The following is a 23,835-nucleotide window of genomic DNA, read 5'->3' as shown; positions in this document are numbered from 1 at the left end:
TCCCTGAGCTGTCTGAACACAGAGGCTTTTCCTTTGCACCCCTCTTTTGGAAAAAGTCAAGAACTGCAGAGGACAGGTATGGATCTATAGAGAGGTATTCCTTTGGGAGGAATTTCTGGATGCAGACAAGTCTATCTGCCTAAATCACACCCAGTGTAGCCACCATGGAAGCCCCTGAATTGGAGATCTGAGGTTATGAGGAAGAAGAAATGTGAAGAACCAGTTGTCCTAAAAGATTTCCTGGAACTTGCCTTGAACAGCCAATCCCATCTCCTATCTCAGAGCTGACAAGCTGGGCCTGACACTCTCATTTGTGATTTCTAGGCAGGATTTTAAATCCTGCTGCCATTAAAGATGTGAATCTGTACTTAACATCAGCTGCAAATCCAAAGGAGGCTGGTTGATCAGTTGCTCAACCAAACCAGACTGCATCTGAGAAGTAATTTCTGGTTTTCCTGAAAAGACCACAAGCCCATCTTCTCAGGAGGACATTTTGCTGCTTTATTCAGCTTTTTAAAGTGTTCTGCAGTTGGTTCAACCCCCTGTTTTTATTCTAGATGTGTGTATATATATGTAAAAGAAAACATACCATGCTTTTCATCCTCAACCAGCTCCACTTCTGGCTCCTACACAAGCAAGGAGAGACCTTTAGTTACAGTACCCATTAAAAACACTCAGCTAGAAGCTGCTGAAACAAGCAAGTGACAAAGTGTGGGAAAAGGTTCTAAAATGTGCAAAATTCACAGACCATTTTCATCTCTGGCATTTCTGGCAGCAGCACTGCTGCCTCCACCACAAACTCCTCATCCTCATCCTCAGAAACCTGCTGGTCCATGATCACGTTGGAGACTGTTTTGCCACTGCCACTCCTGCAAGAGATGCAACCAGATGAAACCTTCTCAAGATCTGCCCAAACCTTTTAAGGTCCACCTAGAAAACACAGCAGCTCCCTCCCATCCTCCATAAAATACTCACTCTGTGTTTCACAGATAGATTCTAGTGGTAGCTTAATGTTCTGGGGTTCCCTATTTCAGAGTTCTCAAAGGCAAAAATAAATTCAATCCTGGTTTTGAACTTCCAGATGTGGCCCCCAACCACAATTTGTAGATCATTCACTGCATTTGCAGAAACAATGGAAAGAAGAAAGCAGGCTTGAAGGTCCTGCACATGGGTTGGGGCAATCCCAAGCACAAATATGGGCTTGAGAGCAGCCCAGAGGGGAAGACTTGGGGGTGTTGGGTGATGAGAAGCTCACCATGAGCTGGCCATGTGCTCTTGCAGCCCAGAAACCAACCATGTCCTGGGGTGCATCAAAAGAAGTGTGGCCAGCAGAGCTAGGGAGGGGATTCTCCCCCTCTGCTCTGCTCTGCTCTGGTGAGACCTTCCTGGGGTACTGGGTCCAGTTCTGGGGTCCTCAACACAAGAACAATGTGGAGCTCCTGGAGCAAGCCCAGAGGAGGCCACAGAGATGCTCAGAGGGCTGGAGCAGCTCTGCTCTGGGGCCAGGCTGGGAGAGTTAGGGTGTTCAGCCTGGAGAAGAAAAGGCTCCAGGGAGACCTGAGAGCACCTTCCAGGGCCTGAAGGGGCTCCAGGAAAGCTGGGGAGGGGCTTGGGACAAGGGCAGGAAGGGAGAGGACAAGGGGGAACAGTTTCAAGCTGAAAGAGGGGAGACTGAGATGAGATCCTAGGAAGAAGTTCTTCCCCGTGAGGGTGGTGAGACCCTGGCCCAGGTTGCCCAGAGAAGCTGTGGCTGCCCCATCCCTGGCAGTGTTGAAGGGCAGGTTGGATGGGGCTTGGAGCAACCTGGGCTGGTGGGAGGTGTCCCTGCCCATGCAGGGGGGTTGGACTAGATGATCTTTAAGGTCCTTTCCAACCCAAACCAGTCTGGGATTCTGTGACTGAAGTTCCAATCTGAATCCATGAGATGTGAGGTGGTCCCTTCTCAAGCTGTTGAGCAGCAAGTGAAGCAGAGAAGATCTGAGCACATTGTGGCACGAGTGCTAGAGACACCAGCTCACCATCTTCCCCCATTCCTTACCTTTCTGGAGGCAAGAGCTCTGCACTGCCCTGCCTTCTGCCTCGGGGTGGTGCTGGTCTGGCACTGCTGGGACGGGGAATGTGCCTGCAACAGAAAAGAGGCTGTTTTCATTTAGGAAGCTTCACATGTCCCCCAGAGGAAGAGACACGTGAGGTGAGTCACAGAATGTTGGAAGGGACCTTAAAGATCATCCAGTTCCAACCCCCCTGCCATGGGCAGGGAGCAAGTTGTGTATGTAACACAATGTTCTTCTCAGACTCTCCACACGTCCCTCAGATTTTAATAACATCACATTAAAGCCCTTTATGGGTTAAGCAACTAAGCCCAAAACACTTCACAGTGTTCAAATGTTCTGCATGGAAGGAAATGAAAGTAAACAATGTGGGAGAAGAAAAACCAAGAAAATTTGGGCTGTTCAGCCTGGAGAAGAGAAGGCTCCAGGGAGACCTTAGAGCACCTTCCAGTGCCTGAAGGGGCTCCAGGAAAGCTGGGGAGGGGCTTTTCATCAGAGAAGACAGTGATGGGACAAGGGGGGATGGTTTGAAACTGAGAGAGGGGAGATTGAGGTGAGATATGAGGAAGAAATTCTTCACTCTCAGGGTGGTGAGGAACTGGAATGGGTTGCTCAGGGAGGCTGTTGATGCCCCATCCCTGGAGGTGTTCAAGGCCAGGTTGGAGGAGGTTTTGTGCAACCTGGTCTAGTGGTGGGTTCCCTGCTCATGGCAGGGGGGTTGGAACCTGATGATCTTTAAGGTCCCTTCTGACCTTAGTGATTCTAATATTTAATATGTGGTGGCACGAGCAGAAACATCCTGCTCCAAGTGGCCTTGCTGGCTGCAAACAGGCTGTATTCCCACCAGACACATCAGAGTTTGATTCCAAGAGTTTAAGGACATGGACAAACCTTTGGATGGGCTGAGGTGGAAGATCAGGAGGTGCTTCACCATCCTCAGGTACTGCAGGGTTTTCAGGAGCCACATCCTCTGCTTCTCCTTCTATTCAATGAAACAAATAATTTTGGCTTGGCTGGAGAGGCAAATCCAGCTGTTTTTACAACAGTACTTTTTGGATCTCCTCAGCACTCTACCTGAAATGGGAGCTCATGAAATACATCATCACATGGCAAACTTTTGACAGGAGAAATCAAATCCTGTAAGCCTCTATAAAAGTCAAGCATCTCATGAACTTTTAAACAACCCAGAGCATTCACATCCCAAAAGGGACACTGCAAAAAAAAAAAACACATTTCAACTTCCTGCCTTTTTTATTTCTTTCTTAATGGGGTGAAATTCCCTCACCTGTGAACATGGCATCATCTCACTCAGTTCTTCCACAGTTGCAGGGTTAACATTTGCAATATTTCAAGTTGCCCATTTTACAAAAGCATAAGAAGGGGGAAAAACAAGACACCCAAAAACCCAACTATCATCCCTCTGCTGGAGTTTTTTTAACCCTAACTTCTCCTCCTCTATTGGTATTCTTAGTTGCCTCAGGTTTGAGCAGGGGGCTGGACTGGCTGATCTCCATCTGTCCATCCCTTTCAACATCAAGGATTCTGTGATTCCAGGACTAAGCTCTCCACAGAGCTCACCCCATTTGCAATTTCAACCAGACAGAACCAGTTTAACCACTCCTTCCCTGTGGATAGGTTTCCCACTAGTTTCTCTGACCAGACCAGTTAAGAGCAAGAACCTGCTAAGCTCAGGGTAGATGACAGAATCATAGAATGGTTTGGGTTGGAAGGGACCTTAGAGGTCATCCACTTCCAATCCCTTGCCATGGGCAGGGACACCTCCCACCAGCCCAGGCTGCTCCAAGCCCCATCCAACCTGCCCTTCAACACTGCCAGGGATGGGGCAGCCACAGCTTCCCTGGGCAACCTGGGCCAGGCTCTCACCACCCTCACAGCAAAGAATTTCCTCCTCATGTCTAATCTCAGTCTCCCCTCTTTCAGCTTGAAACTGTTTCCCCTCATCCCATCCCTCCCTGCCCTTGTCCCAAGTCCCTCCCCAGCTTTCCTGGAGCCCCTTCAGGCACTGGAAGGTGCTCTAAGGTCTCCCTGGAGCCTTCTCTTCTCCAGGCTGAACACCCCAACTCTCCCAGCCTGGCTCCAGAGCAGAGCTGCTCCAGCCCTCCCATCATCTCTGTGGCCTCCTCTGGACTCTCTACAGGAGCTTCATGTCTTTCTTATGTTGGGGGCTCCAGAACTGGACACAGTGCTCAGAATGGAACTTTTTTTACAAGTCAGAAGACACTGGAAGAGCAAAATATTTGCCCCTCAAAGTAAATTTGCAAAGTCCCAAATGTAAAAACGAAAGGCCCAGAGGAAATTCAGAAGCAGTTCACAGAACATAATACTTTTTTTTTAAATAGTCCCAAGTACCTCCCCTAAACCCCTGAAAACCTTGTGGAAGAACTATCTTCAGCTTCTCTCTGACTAATCACTCCTCTCTTCTATTTTATGGGTATCTCCAGCTCTCTGAAGATGGGTGGTGGGAAAGAGAGACATCATCTTAAGGTTACTTCAAGATGTTACTTCACAAAGGAGCCTGGCACTCCTCCTCCCCAGAGAAGTGGCACTCCAAGTAATTCCCAGAACTGTGAGAAGATAAACTGCACTGTAGTGAAACCCCTTAAAAAAAAAAAGCTCATGGTAGAATGAGCTTTCAGAAAAACCTCACATGAACATCAGCCTCTTAAAATGCCTCCTGCAGGTCTGCACTTTATAGTGTGACCATGAAACCCAACTGTTCCTCCCTTTTTGCCACATGGATGTGCATGTCCAAAGGAAGTGGAACCTAAGCAGCTTCAGGGATGTGTGAGCAAATAGCAGAAGGAGGCCAAAGCATCTTTTAAACATATAGTTCTTATTTAAGAGGCTGCCATGAGCTGGCCAGTGATGATTCCTAAAGGAGGACATGAAAGGAGAAGAAGGGATATGCTGACAAATCCTCACTTAGAAACCAACAAACCACCCATCACAATGGAAATGTTCAAAGCCTCAGTGCTCTGAACCTTTCAGATTATAAGACTGTAGCAGAATGTAGAAATCATACTCTAAAAGATCCAGGAAAAGAAGCTGCTATCTTTTTTTTTTAATCCCATAAAAGATTCCTCCTTTGGAACCCTTCCTCACTTTCATTGGCAGTTGAAGACAAGAATGTTCTCTGTAAGACCTTCAGAGAAAAATCAGGCTTATGAATGCACCACTATGTTACACTGGCTTACTGAATGAAGCTGAAAACTTGGAGCAACCTGGGCTGGTGGGAGGTGTCCCTGCCCGTGCAGGGGGTTGGATCTGGATGATCTTTAAGGTCCTTTTCAACCCAAACCAGTCTGGGATTCTATGATAAGAGTCAATACAACACTTGGTTCTCATATCAGCTGAGAATCTAGTGCAAACCAGTAATGAACCTTGGGGTACTACTCCACTTCCATACATGCAAATTAGAAATAGAGGAATATCAAATTATATTCCATAATAGATACAATCCAATAGACAAGAGAGCTCCAAAAGATTAAAAGGAATTAGCGTGGACCCTCTCCAAGTCGTGTAAGGTCACACAAATGTCTTGGCCAATTGTCTACATCTCATGAGACTGCCACAGCCATGAGGCCCTGAAGGTCCAGAAAACAGCCTTTGACCTCCCACATCCATGGTCTCCACTCTCCTAACTAGGTCAAGCATGTGGAGCTGGAGAAAACAAACCCGCAGCTTTTTTGCTTCAATCTTCCTTCTTCCTCCTCCATTTTGCTCTGATGGCTCCATGGCTGCTGTAGCTGGGTGCAAATACCTCATTAACAAGGTGTGTCTCAGGAGCTATATACAACTTGGGGGGGGGGGGGAAAAGGGAGGAATAAGGCTGCAGAGGTGGAATTTTCCTCTCAAATCCTGTCGAATGCAAACACCAAGACTCCCAAATCCTTGTAGAAGAAGGCAACGTTCAATGAGTCAGTTCTTGCACAGAACAAGTTACTGAGGGGTCCAGAGACAGCAGCCCCCCCACTTTCCTGGGGCCATGGGAAGCACAGGCCTGTTGGAAAACTTGCTAAGAGGAAGGAAGGAGAGAATACAAAGTACCTGTTCTAACAGGGAATGTACCTTTTTCAAACCAGGACATTCATCACAAGACACAATTAAAGCACGAGGCAGCAGTTGGATTAAGTGCAAACCACCCTCCTTAAATCACTTGGCTGCACAGATTCAAGTTCAACCCAAAGCCACTCGAGTCAGACTTTTCCAAGGCAGCCAAGTTTTTCTTCTCCCTACCTTTCTGTTTTGCTGCAAGTGCTGCTTCAGCTTTCTCTTGCAGTTTGGCAACAGTGTCCTCTGACACCTCCTCGGCCGCGCTCTTCGTTTCCTTCAGCCCTGTAACAAAAAGGTTGACAGCCAAATGAAACCAAAGGTACCATCAACATTTAAAATCAAAGAAGCCATCCTGAAGACCTGACACACTTTCTTGAAAGGCTACCCTAGTTTAATAAACCACCTTGAGTGTAAATAAATAACATGCAAAGTTCACAGAGACTTTTTTTACCCGTCTGCTGCCTGAACTCCTTACGTTACTGCAAGGTGATGGCAACTTCTTCAGCTCAGAAATCATTTACAGATATTACTTATTAGCTTGACAGCTGGCAAAACAATACAATATTTACCCAATACAGTGGAGGGGATTGCTAAAAATACACAATATTGTCTGGATGCTACTTGGAATGCATAATGCCCTTGGGTTTGTCTCAATTTACACACATTTCACGCGAAAGCCGTTCAGAAATTTCAAGCCAGCAAAGCTGCTTTTGCTGGCAGCTGAGCTCCACAACTTGCTGCTGGTGATGCCACAGGAGAGCCTAGTCCACAAATGCTGTTCATTTTTCATCCTACCTTAAACATTTTTATTTTTCCAAAGAAATCAAACACCATTTCATCTCCCAATTATCTTAAATTAACTCCCCCCGGTTACAATCGGACAACGGTGACAAAAAGCAAAGTGACACACACTGGAATGAAGTTGGAATATTGGGGCATAGAGTTGATTTCTAAACCATCTGCACAGGGAAAAGAGACATTCAGGGCTGAGGGAGGCAAAGGAGAAATGATTCAGCACCATTGGGACATCATTCCTGAAAATATACCTGTGTTTTTAACACCTGTGGTCAAAAGCAGTTCAGCTATTCACACAGTTGGTCACAATGTGTGCAGAATAGGTAGGATCCTTAGTTTTATCATTAAACATATAAATATACACACCCCCCTCTTCACTTGGAGTAATATGTTCAGTTCCCACACTCCATAAAATGCAGCAGAAGCAGAATAAGTTCAGACACAGAAGGAGCAGGTGGGTCTAAATCAGAGGTGCTCAAGGTGCTGCCCAGGAACTGAGCCCAGCACTTCCAAGACACTTTCTCTGCCAAGAGCTGATACCAAGGGACAGAACAGACTCCCAGAGCCCCTGCCTGCAGCTAGGACACCTCAGCTAACATTCCCAGCACCAGAACAGTGTGCAGTGTTGATAGCAGGGGAAAAGGTTGACTAGATCAAGCCATGCAGAGGGGTCGGAACTAGGTGATGCTGAAGGTCCCTTCCAGCCCAAACCATTCTATAATGCTTGGGTTGAAACAGCCAACACTTCCAAAACCAGTGCTGAAATTCCTGCAGACAGCAAAACCAGAAAGGTTTCAGGACACACAGATGGAGGATAAACTCTTCCACCCATGCCCTGGGAGCACACAGAGACACACTCCCTTGCAGAAGTGCTGAGTTCTACCAGTTCAGGAGGAGATAAACACTCAGCAGAGAGAGGTCAACCAGCACCTCCCTTTGCCTGACCAGGGCCAGGATCAACTGTCATTTAGTAAAACTGAAACACAAGTTTCCACAAGTTACCCACCAAGCCTGGAGTGTAGCAGGAAAGCCAAAGCAACAGTGCAAAGTGAAGCATCATTCCCATTTGGAAGGTTAATTCAGCGTCCGAAAGGAAACCTGCTCAGATCTCAATTAAGAGCAAAAGCAAGTTTTTTAAAGAATAAAAATGGTCCATTTAACAACCAGTGATTGCAAGTGTTGCTGCAAGGGACCTTGCAACTACAGAAGCAATCATTGCCTGAGCAGTAACAAATGTCACATTGACTTCAAAGAACAAAACCATTAGGAATCTGCCCACAACAGAGGGGAACATGTGCTGCTATAATTTGCTTTAATTAGTGGATAGCAAATATACCTGGTTTTGCTTAACTCGTCCCTCCATTCACCACTTCAGTTTTGTTTATTACATGTTTAGCCATGACTCTAGTCCTGTTGTCTTCTCCTGTTGTGCTTTTATTTATCCTACCCTCTGGATTATTTACTGGAGAACCCAGGAGCCCTGCTCACCTATGAGTTAGAAGCCAAAAATAAGTGTTGATCATTTTGGCAAAATGAAATTTGAAAAGCCTGCCCTGGAAAGGGGAGTATTTTTAAATATTTACCTTATAGCCAAAGCACAGGGGAAGTTGTTAAGTGTGTTTCAGTTATCAGAAAAAAAACCCTGGATCCTGAGTTTAAAAGCAGGATTTAAAAGGGGGAGTGTCTGGGCACTGCAGTTGAACACCAGCTCATGCTCATAAAAGAAATATTCAAATCTTGGGAAATTAAAAAAAAAATAAAAATGAGTTCTAGGATCAGCTAAGGATCAGTCAGGAGTAAAATCAGACTGTACAGAATGGAATCCAGCTGGTACCTTCCAGCTGCAAAGTGATTAAAAAACCTCACAGCACAGAAGTTGAATTTTTAAGCAGCCACTTGGATTCAGGTCCTGAGTCAAGAGACGTTCACATCCAAAGTGCCAGATCTTTTTCCAAGGTGCTTAAACATTTTTCATGTTGTTGGTTTTTTTTTTCCCCAAGTCCCTTTGAAAGTCCCTTTGAAGTCCCTTTGATTGTTCAGGGCTGAGATAACTCCAGGATTTTGCCCTGGACACATGGGAACCTCTTACAACAGAAAGCCAAGGAAAAGGTGGGTGCTTGGGAAGACACACAGCAACACACCATCTCTTCACCTAAATTAGTGACATGGGCAGATTAAGTGTGTGAAGATCTTCATGCTTCATTAGTCTTTAGCCAGAATTAACTATTTTAACATTCACAGATGTTATTGCATCTTCTGAGGAGAGATTTATGTCCAGTGTCTTCTCCATCAGCAGGAAAATATCAGAACCCAGGGTACAAAACCATTCAAACAGAATGGGAGTCATAGCAAATAACCAGGCTTCCACTGGTTATCACAGTAAATAACCACTGTGATAAAAGTACTTGGGATGTTCTGAAGAGAATCTAGTTTCCAATTAGTATGCAAATATAATCTTCAGTACCCTTACAGAAGCTGGTGACAATTGCTAAGGAAGCACCTTAACAGATATAATTAATTACTTATTTGCAAAGCCTGCCACAGCTATTAAACTCAGTTAAAACCATACCAAGACTAAAATCTCCACTTTTGTCCATGACTGATGGAGGTGTGAGGAGGAATGTTCCCTGATGATGGCACCATTTGTTAAACAGCTCTGGGCAACAAAGACTCCATCTCAGAAAAGGTGCCTTTTTTGCTTTGTTGGTTGAGTTTTCTTGACAAAACACCATCTTTTCACTTCTAAACCCCCAAATTCTCAAGACCAAACACTAAGGCTTCACATCCTTGAGCAAATGCAGAAAAGAAGTGAAGTTTGGTTTCCCCAGCCAAATTTGGGAGCTCTGAAGTTGTGGCTGTGTGATTTATCCCTCCAGGAAAGCACATCTTGTCTCACAAAACCCCTTCATCTGCCTAAAACAACCTTGAATCTTAGATCTGACTGAAACTGAATATTGCTCTGCTGGAAACACATTGAATGTATGGAAAGGTAATGTGCAATAATTTTGAAGACATACTGTCCACTAACTTGTCCCTAATCCTCAGTGACAGGGAAATAAAAAAGCCCCAAAGTCTTACAAGGCACATCGGTCTAAATGTGCCAGATTAATAAGCAATTAAATAGTTCCTGTGAGAATAACAGAAGAAGAAATAGTTGTGGACCAACTAATAAAAGCCCACGTAGAGAGAACATGGTGAAAACCAAGAGCAGGGTGAATTTATTCTACCTGCAGTTGTGCAGGAGAAACAACCTGAACTGAGAACCACTTTCTACGGATCAAATCCATGCAGAAAAATTGCCTGTTGGGTTAATAAATGCAGACTGGGAGTCTCAAGCAAGCACTGAGGAGAATAAACACAGATATTTCAGTAGTTATGCTATTCCAATGCAATAACCCTCCAGCATATTTAATAGACATCATATCCTCCCTCTAGTTACCTTCTCCTCCAGGCTTGGCACGTTGCCTTGATCCTTTTGTTGAAGGTTGCCTGGATATTCCTGCAGGGCTTTCACTCTTAAAAAGAAAAAGCCACAAACTGATATAATTATCTCTTTTAAATTATTTATTTCTCTATAAAATCCCCTTCCACCTGTTGCTTTTTTTTCTCTCTATGTATTATACATGAAAAATAGTCACTTACAAACTGACCCACGTATAGAAAGATTATGTCAAAGTCTGTTTTCCTCCAAGTCTGCAGGTATTTTTCCTGTATCAAGACCCTGGAAAACCTAAGGAATGGGGCCTGCCAGACTGTCCAGCAGACAAGGAATGGATGACCTGAAGGTGCAGCTGGCAGAGGAATGAGTGTTAAAGAGTTGAGAAGTGGAGAAGATCAAAACTGGGGACATTTCTGAGGGCTCCCTGATGTCATGAGCAACATTTTTCCCTGAAGAGGAAGCAAGACACAAGAGCTGAAGTGCTCGTGATTTCTAGAACACCATTTGATGCTTCTGTGCCCTCTCTCCCTAGAATCCACCTCTGCATCTCATTCAAAATCCTGAAATCCTATGTTGCACCTCACAGGATTTTCCCCTAGTGTGCTTTTTTTTTTTTTTTTTGAAGTTTGTGTGAATTTAACAGTTGCATCCAAGATTTACTGTCAACCCTGCTGATAACGACCACGTTGGTCACATCAATGAGAATGACAAACCCCTCCTCCATTTCTATGTTAAGAGTCTATGGTCCAATAACCTGTAAGAGAAAATTAATAGAATCATAGAAGGGACCTCAAGGATCATCTGCTCCAACCCTTTCTAGGTGCCAATATAGTATAAATGAGGTGGCCCAGCACCCTGTCTTAAAACTGCCCAGTGCAGGGGACTCCAACTCTTCCCTGGGAGATGATTCCAATGTCTAAATCTTCTTATAGTGCAACATTTTCTCCTGGAGTCCAATGGGAATCTCCCCAGGAGGAACTTGCACCCGTGACCCCTTGTCTTTTCCATGTGACTCCTTGTAAAAAGGGAGTCTCCATCTTCCTGGTAGCCACCCTTGATGTACATGGTGATAAGGTCACCCCTGAGCCTTCTCTTCTCAAGGCTGAACACACCCAGTTCTCTCAGCCTTGTAAAACATTCATTTTCCAGATCTTGTATGTAGGACAATGGACCATACAGGTCACAAAGGAAAATAACACCACAAGATGTTCAGAAATATAGGGTATTGGTAAGTAATGTTACTCAAACTACTTCAGGTGACCACACAAGAGAAACATCCCACCTACACAAGCCAACAACAATCTACCCACCTGGAGACCCACCTACATGAAGGAGAGGAATGAAGTTCATGGACAAACAGACAAGTGGGACTGTTGGGAGGTGCTGTATGGGAAAGGGAGCAGGCTACACAAGAGTCACCTTCAACAGCCAGAAACAACATCTCCTTCCCCACAACTGGAATATAACAGGCATGCTCAGAAGTTCAGGCACTCAGTCACCCAAAAGACAGCCCTACAACCCACCCTGCTCAAAAATCCAACACAAACTGGCTTCCACTTGCAACATTTTCACTGGATTACTACAATTACTCATTGACCCACCAGCAGAGCTACCAGCACTTTTGTTTTGCTGTTCAGAAAACACTGGTGTGTTATAAAACACAGCAGAGAGAAGTCCAAACTGCATAGCTGATATCGAAGCAATTAATCTTCATCTCAGTTCAACTTAATTACTCCCATCTTTCCCAACTGCACCACCATGCTAGGAGCAAAAAGGAAGCTCCCACACCAGCAGAGTCTGGCTCTGTGGGCCCACAGGCCACATCTGGTGCACTCCAACTTCAGCAGCTCCTGGGGTGATGTAATTATTAGCACAGGTGGGGAAGGAGCTGAGAAAAGGTGCTGAGGCTTCTGGAGGAGTGGGTTCAGTCATTTATTTATGTCAGGTCGTGACTACAACCAGTTTGGTAGAGCCACATGTGCACACTGGCAACAGGTGCAAAGGAAAAGCTAACATTTAATCACTATGGTAGCCCAGAAAAACATACATTCCCCCAATATTGATGATTTGAGTCCTTCCAAAGGGAGACAGAACAGGTCGTGGTTCTTCTCACCAGCTCCAAGACTTGGAAAAGCAGCCACTGGGGCCATTAAAAAGAAATCTTACACTTCATCTCACACCATCCTGGAAAAAACATAATAAAGTGGAGTCCAGGATGGATGGACAGTTTTGAAGTTGAAGGCAGAAAAAACAGCCTCACCCAAGCAAAGGAGGAGGACAATTGTATCCATCAGCCATGGGGATTCTTCCCCCCTCCAATTAATCCAATCCACTGGAGAGCTGGGTAGTAAGAAACAAGAATGAAGCCTGGGAATAGGAATCTAATTCAATTAACCCTTCACAATACCTTTCTCCTAATTGGGCAGGAGGCAAGAGGTGTATCTGCATGTGTGCTGCTTCAAGTTTTAGAGAAATAAAACTACATATACGTTGTAGAAAAATAAAATTACATCTAGAAACACATTTTCATATTGTGCCACAGACTATTCCTCAAGAAATAAACACAGCTCCTTTCTAATGCTTCTAGTGAAAGCCACATCTCATCCCTCAAAGACCTTCTTTGCTCTGCCCCTCAAACCATCCTTTATTTCTAATATTTATTCCCAAAATGGCTGTCTTCATTAACAAGCACAATTTATTAGTGTGCAACAGCAGCAAGGGAAGACTTCTCTTTGCTAAGGTCAACTGGAGTGCTGTGGTGGTGGAACTTCTTAGGAAAATATGGATCATTTACCTTTTCCTCAAGTCAAGGCTGGCAAGATGGTGATCTGTTGGTGTTACCTTCTGCTAATGAAAAGCTTTCAAACACCAAAATCACTCTTAGAAAAACCCCTGCTTTTGAAAATGGAAGCTTTAATGATGGATTTCTATTCTATGAGCCAGTTGTGAATAACCAACACCATAAAGAGAGTGTCTTTCACAGCACTGGATGGGAAATGTTTGAGCCATATCCAGCAGATTTCCATGGAATGAGTCTCTCTGCTGCTCCCAGGGCAGTTATGTCCTGTTTTTTCCACTCAGCAGTTGTTTCATTATATAGTCAAGATGAGTTCCAGCAGTAAGAGAAGCTCATTAGATATGACTTAGAAGCTGCTGCAAGTGACCAGTTCCAGAGCAATACAGCTTGCAGGGCAAAAAGAAGAGTCATTATTAAAAGTGACAGGATATTACAAAAAGCTTTAGCCAAGAGTTTCTGTGAAATGGAAGAGACTTTTTGCAACATGTTTGGCCCGAGGGGTTAAATGACATACCTGTTCTGCAGCCACTCTGATAGAAACAGCTTCCAGAAGCTCTGTGACCTGAATCACCTTTTCTCAGGTTCTTTTTATTATTTAGAAGGTCAACAAAGTCATGCTGGGAAGTGTCCATTTTAAACAAGGTGGGCTGAGAGTTAACTGACCTGATCACAAACCACCTGAAGCAGCAAGAAGACTTCTTCTGCCTGCCATGTGTTAGCCAAATGTCTCTTCTAAATTCCTACTTACACTTGGTTTATTTTAGTTCCAGAGGGCTCTGAGCAACCTGGTTTAGTGGGAGGTGTCCCTGCCCATGGAGGGGGGTTGGAACTAGATGATCTTTAAGGCCCCTTCTAGGACTCTATGAAAATGATCAGTAGCTATGTGATGACTACATGCTGGGTAGCATCCAGTTGCTTTAGTACCAGAAAAAAAACCAAAACATATAGTTTAAAATAAAGAAATGAAGTCAAAATTGATGTAGCATTTTAAAGCTAGTCCCTGCTAATTAGCAGCCAGGAAAAAAATGACAACTTGCCTGAATACAGATGGAAGCTTATTGAGGGTCCTCATCTCAGAAAGCCAGGAATTAAACATCAAGGAATAGCTTTGTTCTACATGTAGAGTATTGGAAAGAAAACACCTTAAATTCATTGGTTGTCTGAAGTAAATGTAGCATAGAAGCCACTCAGCCTGAAATTCCACAGGCATTTCAAGTGGAATCACAGCTCCCCTCTCCCCACTGCTTTCTCAACCCACTGTTTTCACATCCTTGTGCTGCCAAAGAGCATGTCTGAGGAGAAGACCTAATTCCAATGGTAATTTCCAAGGAGAAAATCAAGTGGAAGACAAAATAGCTCATTCCAGTGTGAAGCCACGTAAGACTGGGCTTGGAGTGTGAGGATGAGGAAGGGACAAAGAAGAAAAGAGGAGGTTAATTCTATCAGCCACTGCTTGAGAGAGGCTGCTTCACGTTGTTTCACTCATTTACAAAAAGCTGAAGGCAGTTGCTGAAGATTTATTAATTATGCATTAGTCTGCCCCTCTACTCTGGTGAGACCCCACCTGGAGTACTGTGTGCAGCTCTGGAGTCTCCAACAGAAGGAGGACATGGAGCTCATGGAGAAACTCCAGAGGAAGGCCATGAAGACGATCCAAGGGCTGGAGCAGCTCTGCTCTGGAGCCAGGCTGGGAGAGTTGGGGTGTTCAGCCTGGAGAAGAGAAGGCTCCAGGGAGACCTGAGAGCACCTTCCAGGGCCTGAAGGGGCTCCAGGAAAGCTGGGGAGGGGCTTGGGACAAGGGTTTGTAGTGAGAAGATGAGGGGAATGGATCAAAACTGGAAGAGGGAGATTGAGGTGAAACATGAGGAAGAAACTCTTTGCTGTGAGGGTGGTGAGACCCTGGCCCAGGTTGCCCAGGGCAGCTGTGGCTGCCCCATCCCTGGCAGTGTTGAAGGGCAGGTTGGATGGGGCTTGGAGCAGCCTGGGCTGGTGGGAGGTGTCCCTGCCTGTGGCAGGGGGGTTGGAGTTGGATGATCTTTGAGGTCCCTTCCCATACAAACCATTCCATGATTCTATGTGCATAAAGATACAAGTTCCCCTTCTTTTTCAATACATATGCTTCACTGCCATGTGGCTGAAATGGAGTTACAGGAGCTTAAATCAGGGTAAATCCCTGGAAATAAAGGCTGTGAAGCTACTGTGAGGACAGGGGAGATCAACCCCAGTCCATTAGATGTGCTTCCCAATCATTTCATGCTGAAATTCCCTCTGAATCACTATCTAAACTCTCCAGCTCTAAATATTCACTGGGAACACTTCAGTTCTTCTCTTCCACAACCTTAAGACAATGACCATTTGTCAAACAAAAGGTGTTTTCATCACCAAAAAACTAAGCAGCACCTACTGTTACACAAGCAAGTCAGGGAAAACATTTCATCCACATTTAAGGTAATAAACCCACATGCCTTGGAATCCCTCCCAAAGGCACTTAAGAAGGGAAATGAAACTTTTATTTGATTATTATTGTTTTATTGTGGTGCCCAACAGCACTCCAATAGTTTGGGATGAGGCTCAGAATTTCCATGACAGATCAAATTTGAAGGAAGTTTAACCTGGCCATGGACATTTCCCTCAGGCTACAAGTTATTTCATAAGCTCTCCCTCCCAAGTGCCAATAATCTGAAAAGTTTGTCTGGATTTCAGTCAAAGAATAGCTATAAATTTGTCATCTCATGCAGAAGACAGGATGATGTCAGTGGCCCATAGACTCTCAGCAGAGACTCCTGCTAGACTTGGGATCCTGCCAATTTTTTTTTTTTTGCCCCCCCCCCCACCCCAGTCTGAGCTGCTTGAGGTTAATTTATTGAAGTCTCACTCTTTAAATATTCAGCCATATGGCTCCATCATTCCCCAGATTGCCTCAGGTCACCAAGAAGCAGCAGATGCAGCCACAGTGGTATCACAAGCAACAGCTACTGCTCAGAGTTGCTGTCCTGGCCCACCAACATCCAGCTGCACAAGACAGGTCCAGGTGCAAAACTGCACTCCTTTTCTTTCCAAAACAGTAACTTATATAAAAGAAACAACAAGAAAAACCAGCAACCTACTTGCTTTCCAGGACAGATTCAGAGGAATAAACTGAAAACTTGGAAACATTTTTCCTTAATTACCCAACATATCAATACACAGACAGAAAATCAGGATAATTAAATAAACTGAGTAGACATTTTTTTTGCTTTTTGTCCAACTCAGAGAAACTGCAAAGAAATCCTTTCAACCCTACATTCCTTTCATGCAGACTCCCAAACTACTCTAAATGCAACCATCTCAATATTCACCTTCCCAGATCTTCTCTGCTACTCACCTCATCATCTGGCTGGTTCTTGCTCTCTTTGGTTGCCCTCTGGGTTTTTCTAAGTGTGGATTCCTCAGAATCTGCAGGCTGGAAAGAAATGAGTTGCTTTAGATTCAGAACAGAAGTAGCTTTGAGGTCCACTAATCCTGAATTTCTACCACAGTAGCACAGAACAGGAGAGGAGGGAGAGAGAAGATAAAAGAACAACCAAATGGAAGGCAGGGAAGAGATGGCTCTTCAGGCAGGTTAGGACTTCACACTGAGAAGGCCTGAAGTATGGGGAAATGGTGGAGGTGTTCCTCCTCAAAGATGTGACATGATGTGAAGAGTCCAGTGCAAACAGGGCACCCTGGCAAGTATCTAGATGGGCTTCCCAAGTGTTCTTTCCAGGAAAAAAACCAAAAAAAAGGTCAAGCTGGAAGTGAGCAGCTTAATCTAGAAAGCCAAAAAAACCCCACAGATGTGCAACTCCATCCTGTGTGTCCTGCTTCAGAAGAAGCAAGCTCAAGAGAGACTAGTTATGGCCCAAAGGAACTCTCTTCTTGCCTAAAAGCTGGTGTGGCTGCACCAGCAGCACACACTACTGGGAAGACACCTGAGGATCCAAGTGCACAGCTCCAGCAGGCACTGCCACTTCTCTGCCAAACATCACCTCCTGTGGTCAGGAGGATTCAGACAAGAAGCTGCCTATGAGGTGTTCAAGCAGCACAGTCAGATGAGTCTGATGGCTCCAGTCAAGATGCACCACGACAGAGACATGAAGTTACACACACAGCCTCAGTCATGCTCTTCCCAGATCAAACCCACAGGGACAATTTTACCTCCTGAGATGAATCACTGTCCAAGAAACTACTTAACTGCTAAAGGAGCAGAGGACACCAACAAGCCAGGTGATTAGAACGAACCCTTCAGTCCCTAGCACAGCACGTTCTCAGCCTCTGAAACAAGATTTTAGTTACCTTCTTCTCTGCTTTCTCCTTCCCATGCTCCCTGAAGTGCTCCCCATCCTCCTCTCTGTCCCTCTGCCGATCCTTTTCCCGCTCTCTTCCTCTGTCTTTCTCCCGCGCTCTCTCCCGAGCCTTATCCTTGTCTCTTCCTTTCAGTCTGTCCTTTTCCCTCCCTCCTTCATTTCTTCTCTCTCTCTCCTGTCCTTTCCTTCCACGCTCAAGGTCATCTTCTTGTTCTGTGTCTCCTTTTCCCTTGTTTTGCTCTGTCTCTCTCCCGTGCTTGGTTGTTCTGCTTTTGTTTCTTTCCCTTTCTTGTTTTTCTCCTTCCTTAGAGGTGTCTCTTTCAGGCTCTTCATGCCTGTTTTCATCATCCTTCTCTTTATCCCTTCCTCTTTCTCCACTCTCTTTCAAATCTCCTTTGGGTTTGCTGTCTCTGCTTGAGCTTCTGTCTTTAATTACAGTGTCTCCTCTATCCTAAAAAGAAAGCAAAAGCCAGTTCATCCCAATCCATGACACTTCATCCCACAGTCACTTTCACAGACAAAAACGCCAACTAAAAAAGAAACTGAATGCAGTGGCAGCTCCTCTGCCCCACAAAAACCCACCTCTTTGTGTCTACGGTTTCTTTGCTCTTCTGGTTTGGATTCTCTGCTTTCTTTATCTCGAGGTTTAGAGTGTGGAGGTTTCTCTTTAGGATCAGGTCTTTCCCCAGCTAAGACCCTTTTCACAGCCACATCACTGGACAGCTGCAGGGAGTGGAAAAACATGACTACAACTAGTGCCTTTTCTTATGAAACATCTCCCTTCTTCTTAACTCTGTAATCAACATGGCTTGGGGTTTTTTTTCTGTCTGGTCGGGGTTTGGTTGGGTGTTTGGTTTGGGTTTTGCTTTTTGGCTTTGTTTGGTTTTCAGCTTTGTTGGGTGTTTCGGGTTTGGCTTGATGGGTGTTTTGGGGTTGTTTGGGTTTGTTGGGTGTTTCGGGTTGGTTTGGTTTGGTTTGGTTTAAATGAAGTTTGTATTTCTGCTCTTTTGGAAATATTGCTTCAGAAGAAAAAAAAAACCCACCTAATCCTTGCTCAAAAATCACCTAATCCTTGCTCAATCAGCACCAGTCACTAAAGAAAACTACCTTAAGAATTACTGCAGCAATAAGCTGCAGTTACACTGGTTAAAAAGCTTCTCTATCTGGTTAATTTCTTAATATGACCAGCAATTATTAATTTGATCATTTAGAGAGGAAGTGAACATCGTGTGTTCATGTCCAAGTGGCACAGAGTTTGATGACATTAACAAAAAAAAAGGGAAAAAATAATGAGATTGCCAGGGAAGTCTCCTTCCTGAATCAGGACCAGCTTTAGGTCACTCAAGCTGATGCTGCCCCAGGGCTTGACTCCTGATTCTCTCCTGGTTTTTAATGCTCAATCCAGTCTTGTTCAACAACTTCATCAAGGACCTGGATGAAGGGACAGGGTGTATCCTCAGCAGGTTCCCTGGTGATACCAAACTGGGAGGGGTGGTGACACTCCAGAGGGCTTTGCTGCCATCCAGGGTGACCTGGACAGGCTGGAGAGCTGGGCAGAGAGGAACCTCATGAGGTTCAACAAGGGCAAGTGTGGAGTCCTGCACCTGGGGAGGAAGAACCCCAGGCACCCATATAGGTTAGGGGTGAACCTGCTGGGAAGCAGTTCTGAGGAGAAGGATCTGGGAGTCCTGGTAGGCAGTAAATGATCCATGAGCCAGCAGTGTGCCCTCTTCTTGCCAAGAGAAGCAATGAAATTCTGGGGTGCATAAGGAAGAGTGTGGCCAGGAGGTGGAGGGAGATCATTCTCCCCCTCTGCTCTGCCCTGGTGAGGCCACATCTGGAGAACTGTGTGCAGTTGTGGGGTGCCCAGTTCAGGAGAGACAGGGAACTGCTGGAGAGAGAGAGAGGGGAACAAAGATGACTGGAGGGTTGGAGCATGTCCCTGATGAGGAAAGGCTGAGAGAGCTGGGACTGTTCAGCCTGGAGAGGAGAAGGCTGAGGGGAGACCTTCTTAATGCCTGGAAGTATCTAAAGGGTGGGTGCAAGGATGGATGTAACTCCAAGCAGTGTCTCAGCTCAGCACTGCAAGTACAAAGCTAGAGACTGAGGGAGATCTTGTCCACCATGCCCACATTTCTTCACACTCCTTAATTCCAGGGTTTCAGATAACTTTCTATTTCAGAAACCTCTCTCACACCTATCAGCAAAGAAGCCCCCTAACTTTTAATGACAATTATTTTCAGAAAGCAACCATTCTTTTCCCAACTGCCCCTGCAGTTATTTTTTCACAACTTACCACATTCCTCCCTTGCTGCATTTCCATACTCTAAATAGATAAATAAAGCTGCACATTGAAAAATAAAATCATTTTCATGACAGAATTTGACTGAAGTGATAAAGGGGAAAAAAGCCAAAGGTGGCAGCATCTGATCATATAATTCCTGTGCCTGCATCCAGAAGTTTTTAAAGCTCTGAAGGTTCATATTTTTCTTAAATCCTAATGATGTTACTAAATGACCAATGAAGAAGGTGAAATGGATAAACCAGTACACATTAAAAGCACTGCATGTGTTTGTGTGGGGGCCTGGCTGAAACTCTGCTCAGGATGAGAAACTGTCTCTGTTCCTTTTGTGGATTATTATCCTAAGTGGGGAGCCAAGGTTCATCTGGGGTAATTAAAAGCAGCAGGTGAGTGTGAATAATAAGCTCTGATAACAAATCACTGTGTGTAAAAAATACACAGGTGGTGTCATACCTTCTTTAAGCAACACTTCCCAATGGCTTGGAGGAATTCATTGGTTTTTTCAGGTTCATGTCCAGCCACAACACGTGCTGGTTTCACTGACAGAGGTTCTCCTGTCACCATGACAACAGTGTCAACTGCCTTCTGAAGGAAGCTGATTTTGGCATCTTTATCCTGGGGAAAGAGCAATTAGGAAATGATCCTGAGGCTCCAAAAGAATTCCACGTGCCACCTGAAGAGGAGGAGGACTCTGGTGGGAGTTGGAGATGCAGAAAGCATCTGTGCAACAGGAGCAGCAGGTGGTTTGGGAGGTCAGGAAGGAGGGCTGCCCCTGATTTATAGTGATAGCTTCTATTTCTGATTAAGAAATGACAGCTTGGATGGACACTGAGCTGGAATGACCCAAGAACTTTGTCTTTTGAAGATGGTTATTGCTTAGCTCCATTCAGCTCTATTTTCATGGATTCCATGTTAAAGAAGACCAATTTTTGAAGAACAAATCATGCCAGGAGCCCTAAAAGAATCATTAAAGAGTTACCACAGGATTGTTGCAGCAGATCCTGATGAAAAAGACACTTTTTGCCTTGAGGATTTTCCAGCTGAGAAGTCCCAAAGTGATGGCACTAATGAGAGCCTAAATTGAGGGACTCAGATCCTTGTACACACACTTTACCAACCAGACTTCACAGTGAGGAAAGAAATCACAGGAAAGGGGGTGGGAAAGAGACACAGGCAGATATTTTTATCTCCACAATGACCAGATGGGGGTTAGTTTTGCAATTTTACTTCCCAAACAACTTCCCTCAAGTGCCCTTGCCTGACTAGAGATGATGGCTTTTGGCAATGATGCAAAATCAAACCAAGACAAAATAAACCAACTCCCACCAAGTCAGATTGTCTTGGAGGGCTCTTGGTGACCTCCTTCTATTAAAACAGTTCATCCTTCCCAGGATGCCACCTAGTAATGTAGGGAAGGAGGCAGCACACTACTCTAAACCCAACACAGCAGATCAAGATCCAGAACTACTTCTTATGTCCTCATCCTTTTCCATAGGTACATTCTCAGTGTGTTCTGTCCACCTAAGAAACCCTTGTGAGAAACACAGAGCCAATGAAATTCCATCAAAATAGAAATAAACACCTACAGAAAGGCTGGAGCTTGAGAATATTTTTTTTGGGGGGTGGATATAAAAATAAATGCTATCCAAGCAGAATGTATTGGGTAGATTTAGGTTGGACATTGGGAAGAAATTCTGTGCTGTGAGGGTGGTGAGACCCTGGCCCAGGTTGCCCAGGGAAGCTGTGGCTGCCCCATCCCTGGCAGTGTTGAAGGGCAGGTTGGATGGGGCTTGGAGCAGCCTGGGCTGGTGGGAGGTGTCCCTGCCCATGGGGTTTCCCCAAACACTACAGCATTTTGATCTCCTCTGTCTCAGCTTCTGGAAGCCATGACCTCATGGAGGTACTCAGGACTGGTGCCACTTCACACCCCTCGTGGTTGTAGATACAAATAAATACTCAGGAGCTGCTAAGAAATGTGCTTTTTTGATCCACAATTCACCACAGAACCTATTGACAAGATTCAACAGGGACAGCACCAACAAGCACAACAATTCATTGTAAAACAACTGAAAATTTAATTATCCCAACAACAATAAGAACAGTCAAGAAAATAACCATACATGTCAGACCTGCCATTAGCTGCAAGAAGTCCATAAAACATCCATGCAGTTTGAGTCACAGAATCACAGAACAGTTTGGGTTGAAAAAGACCTTTCAGATCATCCAGTCCAACTATTCCCCCAGCCCTTCCAAGGCCACCACTGCCCCATGTCCCTCAGCACCATCTCCAGGGCTTGGAAACCCCCCCAGGGATGGGGACTCCACCCTGGGCAGGAAGGAATTGTTCCCAAGATCCAACCTCAACCTCCCCTGGGCAACTTGAGGCCATTTCCTCTTGTCCCATCACTTGTTCCTGGGGAGCAGAGCCCGACCCCCCTGGCTCCAACCTCCTCTCAGGAGCTGCAGAGCCAGCAGGTCTCCCCTCACCTCCTTGTCTCCAGGCTGGACACCCCCAGCTCCTTCAGCTGCTCCTCACAAGTTCTCCAGCCCCTTCTCCTTCTGCTCCAGCCCCTTCCCCAGCTCCCTTGCCCTTCCCTGGACACGCTCCAGCCCCTCCATGTCCTTCTTGTCCTGAGGGGCCCAGCCCTGCCCCCAGGATTGGAGGTGCCCCCTCCCCAGTGCCCAGCACAGGGGGATGATCCCTGCCCTGCTCCTGCTGCCCACCCCAGTGCTGACACAAGGCAGGAGGCTGGTGGCCTCCTTGGCCACCTGGGCACACGCTGGCTCATACTCAGCCACTGTTGACCAGCACCCCCAGGTCCTCTTCCACCAGACAATAAAGTTGGCTGTGGGGATGACAAGCCAGGCCCTCAGAGCTCACCCTGTGTGTTGCTAAGTCAAACAACCACCCAGGGATGCAGCTGACTAGCAACACACAAACACTGCCTCACCTGCCCTGAGGAAGCCACCAAAGCTTTCCCTCAGGTCAGGGGCTGGAGAAGTCAGCACCAGCTCATTAAAGAGGCAGAGGAGAGCAGTAAACACAGACTAACATCCCCCTTGCACCTGTGCACAGTTTATATCCAGCAAGAAACAAAACCACACATCCCACTGAGACACCACCAGTCTCTTCACAAAACTAAAGGCAGGTGCTCGAGGGCACAGGCAGAAAAGACCAAAACCACCTTGTGGCAAGTTTCAAAGAACAGTGATATTAAAGCTAAAGAAACAAGGCAGTTTCACACCCACCTTAACGTTCTCTGATTTCAACTCAAAATCTGTGTAAAGTCCTTTCATAAAACCTGTCACTCTAATTACCTGCAAAAGAGAAGGAGTTAAGAACACTTGCTGGAGGCCTCTGGTCCAGGAAGCTTGTGTGGCAGCAGGAAATATTTCAGCCTTGCTTGTTTTCAGAGATGATCCCTTGTGTACCACTACTCCTGAGGCAGCTTCAGAGCTCTCCTGTGTCTGGGAGCAACGAGCCTCAATCCTTGCTCAGGGCTCAGGCCTCCCTTCCTATTCCATTCCACCTTTAACCTTGATGGGTGGTGAGATTCCCAACACAAACACCAGGATATGCCTTTGAAACACTGCTCCCTCTTGCTCCTTTACTGGCTTCTTTGCAGGTGCCTTTACCCAGAAGCTCAGTGAACATAAACATTAAAACTTTTAATATGATTTTAAAAGAGAAGGTGGAAAAAACACCTACTCTCAGGCTTCAAATGCCCTTGTCTGGTCTTCATGACTGCCTGAAACCTAAAACCCCTCAGATTTACTCACTGCCCTAAAACCCCCAGGATTTACTTACCACCCTAAAACCCCCAAGATTTACTCACTGCCCTAAAACCCCCAGGATTTACTTACCACCCTAAAACCCCCAAGATTTACTCACTGCCTTAAAACCCCTCAGATTTTTTGCTGCCCTAAAACACCTCTGGTTTACTTACTACCCTAAACCCTGAGATCTACTCTCTGCCCGAAAAGCCCTCAGATTGACTTACTATCCTAAAACCTCTAAGATTTCCACACTACCCTAAATCCCCTGATATTCA

At 45.4% G+C, this 23,835-nt stretch overlaps 1 protein-coding gene across 3 annotated transcripts in view; it reads right to left on the bottom strand.

Moving 5' to 3' along the window:
- TRAF3IP1 (TRAF3 interacting protein 1) overlaps positions 1-23,835 on the bottom strand; it is a 44,231-nt gene that overhangs the window by 17,056 nt on the left and 3,340 nt on the right. Inside the window, exons 2-12 of one of the 3 annotated variants that reach the window (XM_051623797.1) lie at positions 23,033-23,101; positions 20,237-20,398; positions 18,064-18,204; positions 17,471-17,932; positions 16,521-16,598; positions 10,360-10,435; positions 6,309-6,407; positions 2,943-3,033; positions 2,039-2,122; positions 749-869; positions 590-626 (exon numbers count right to left, since the gene is read on the bottom strand). In XM_051623797.1, the coding sequence (XP_051479757.1) occupies positions 590-626; positions 749-869; positions 2,039-2,122; positions 2,943-3,033; positions 6,309-6,407; positions 10,360-10,435; positions 16,521-16,598; positions 17,471-17,932; positions 18,064-18,204; positions 20,237-20,398; positions 23,033-23,101 (1,420 nt within the window). The remainder of the gene's footprint in view (positions 1-589; positions 627-748; positions 870-2,038; positions 2,123-2,942; positions 3,034-6,308; positions 6,408-10,359; positions 10,436-16,520; positions 16,599-17,470; positions 17,933-18,063; positions 18,205-20,236; positions 20,399-23,032; positions 23,102-23,835) is intronic. The other 2 variants (XM_051623799.1, XM_051623798.1) reach the window with 2 other exon arrangements.

This window comes from Apus apus, chromosome 6 (genome assembly GCF_020740795.1).
Source record: "Apus apus isolate bApuApu2 chromosome 6, bApuApu2.pri.cur, whole genome shotgun sequence".
In the NCBI taxonomy this organism is placed as follows: Eukaryota; Metazoa; Chordata; class Aves; order Apodiformes; family Apodidae; genus Apus; species Apus apus.
Note: the sequence above shows the minus strand (reverse complement) of the source record. Positions and strands in the feature narration are given on the sequence as shown.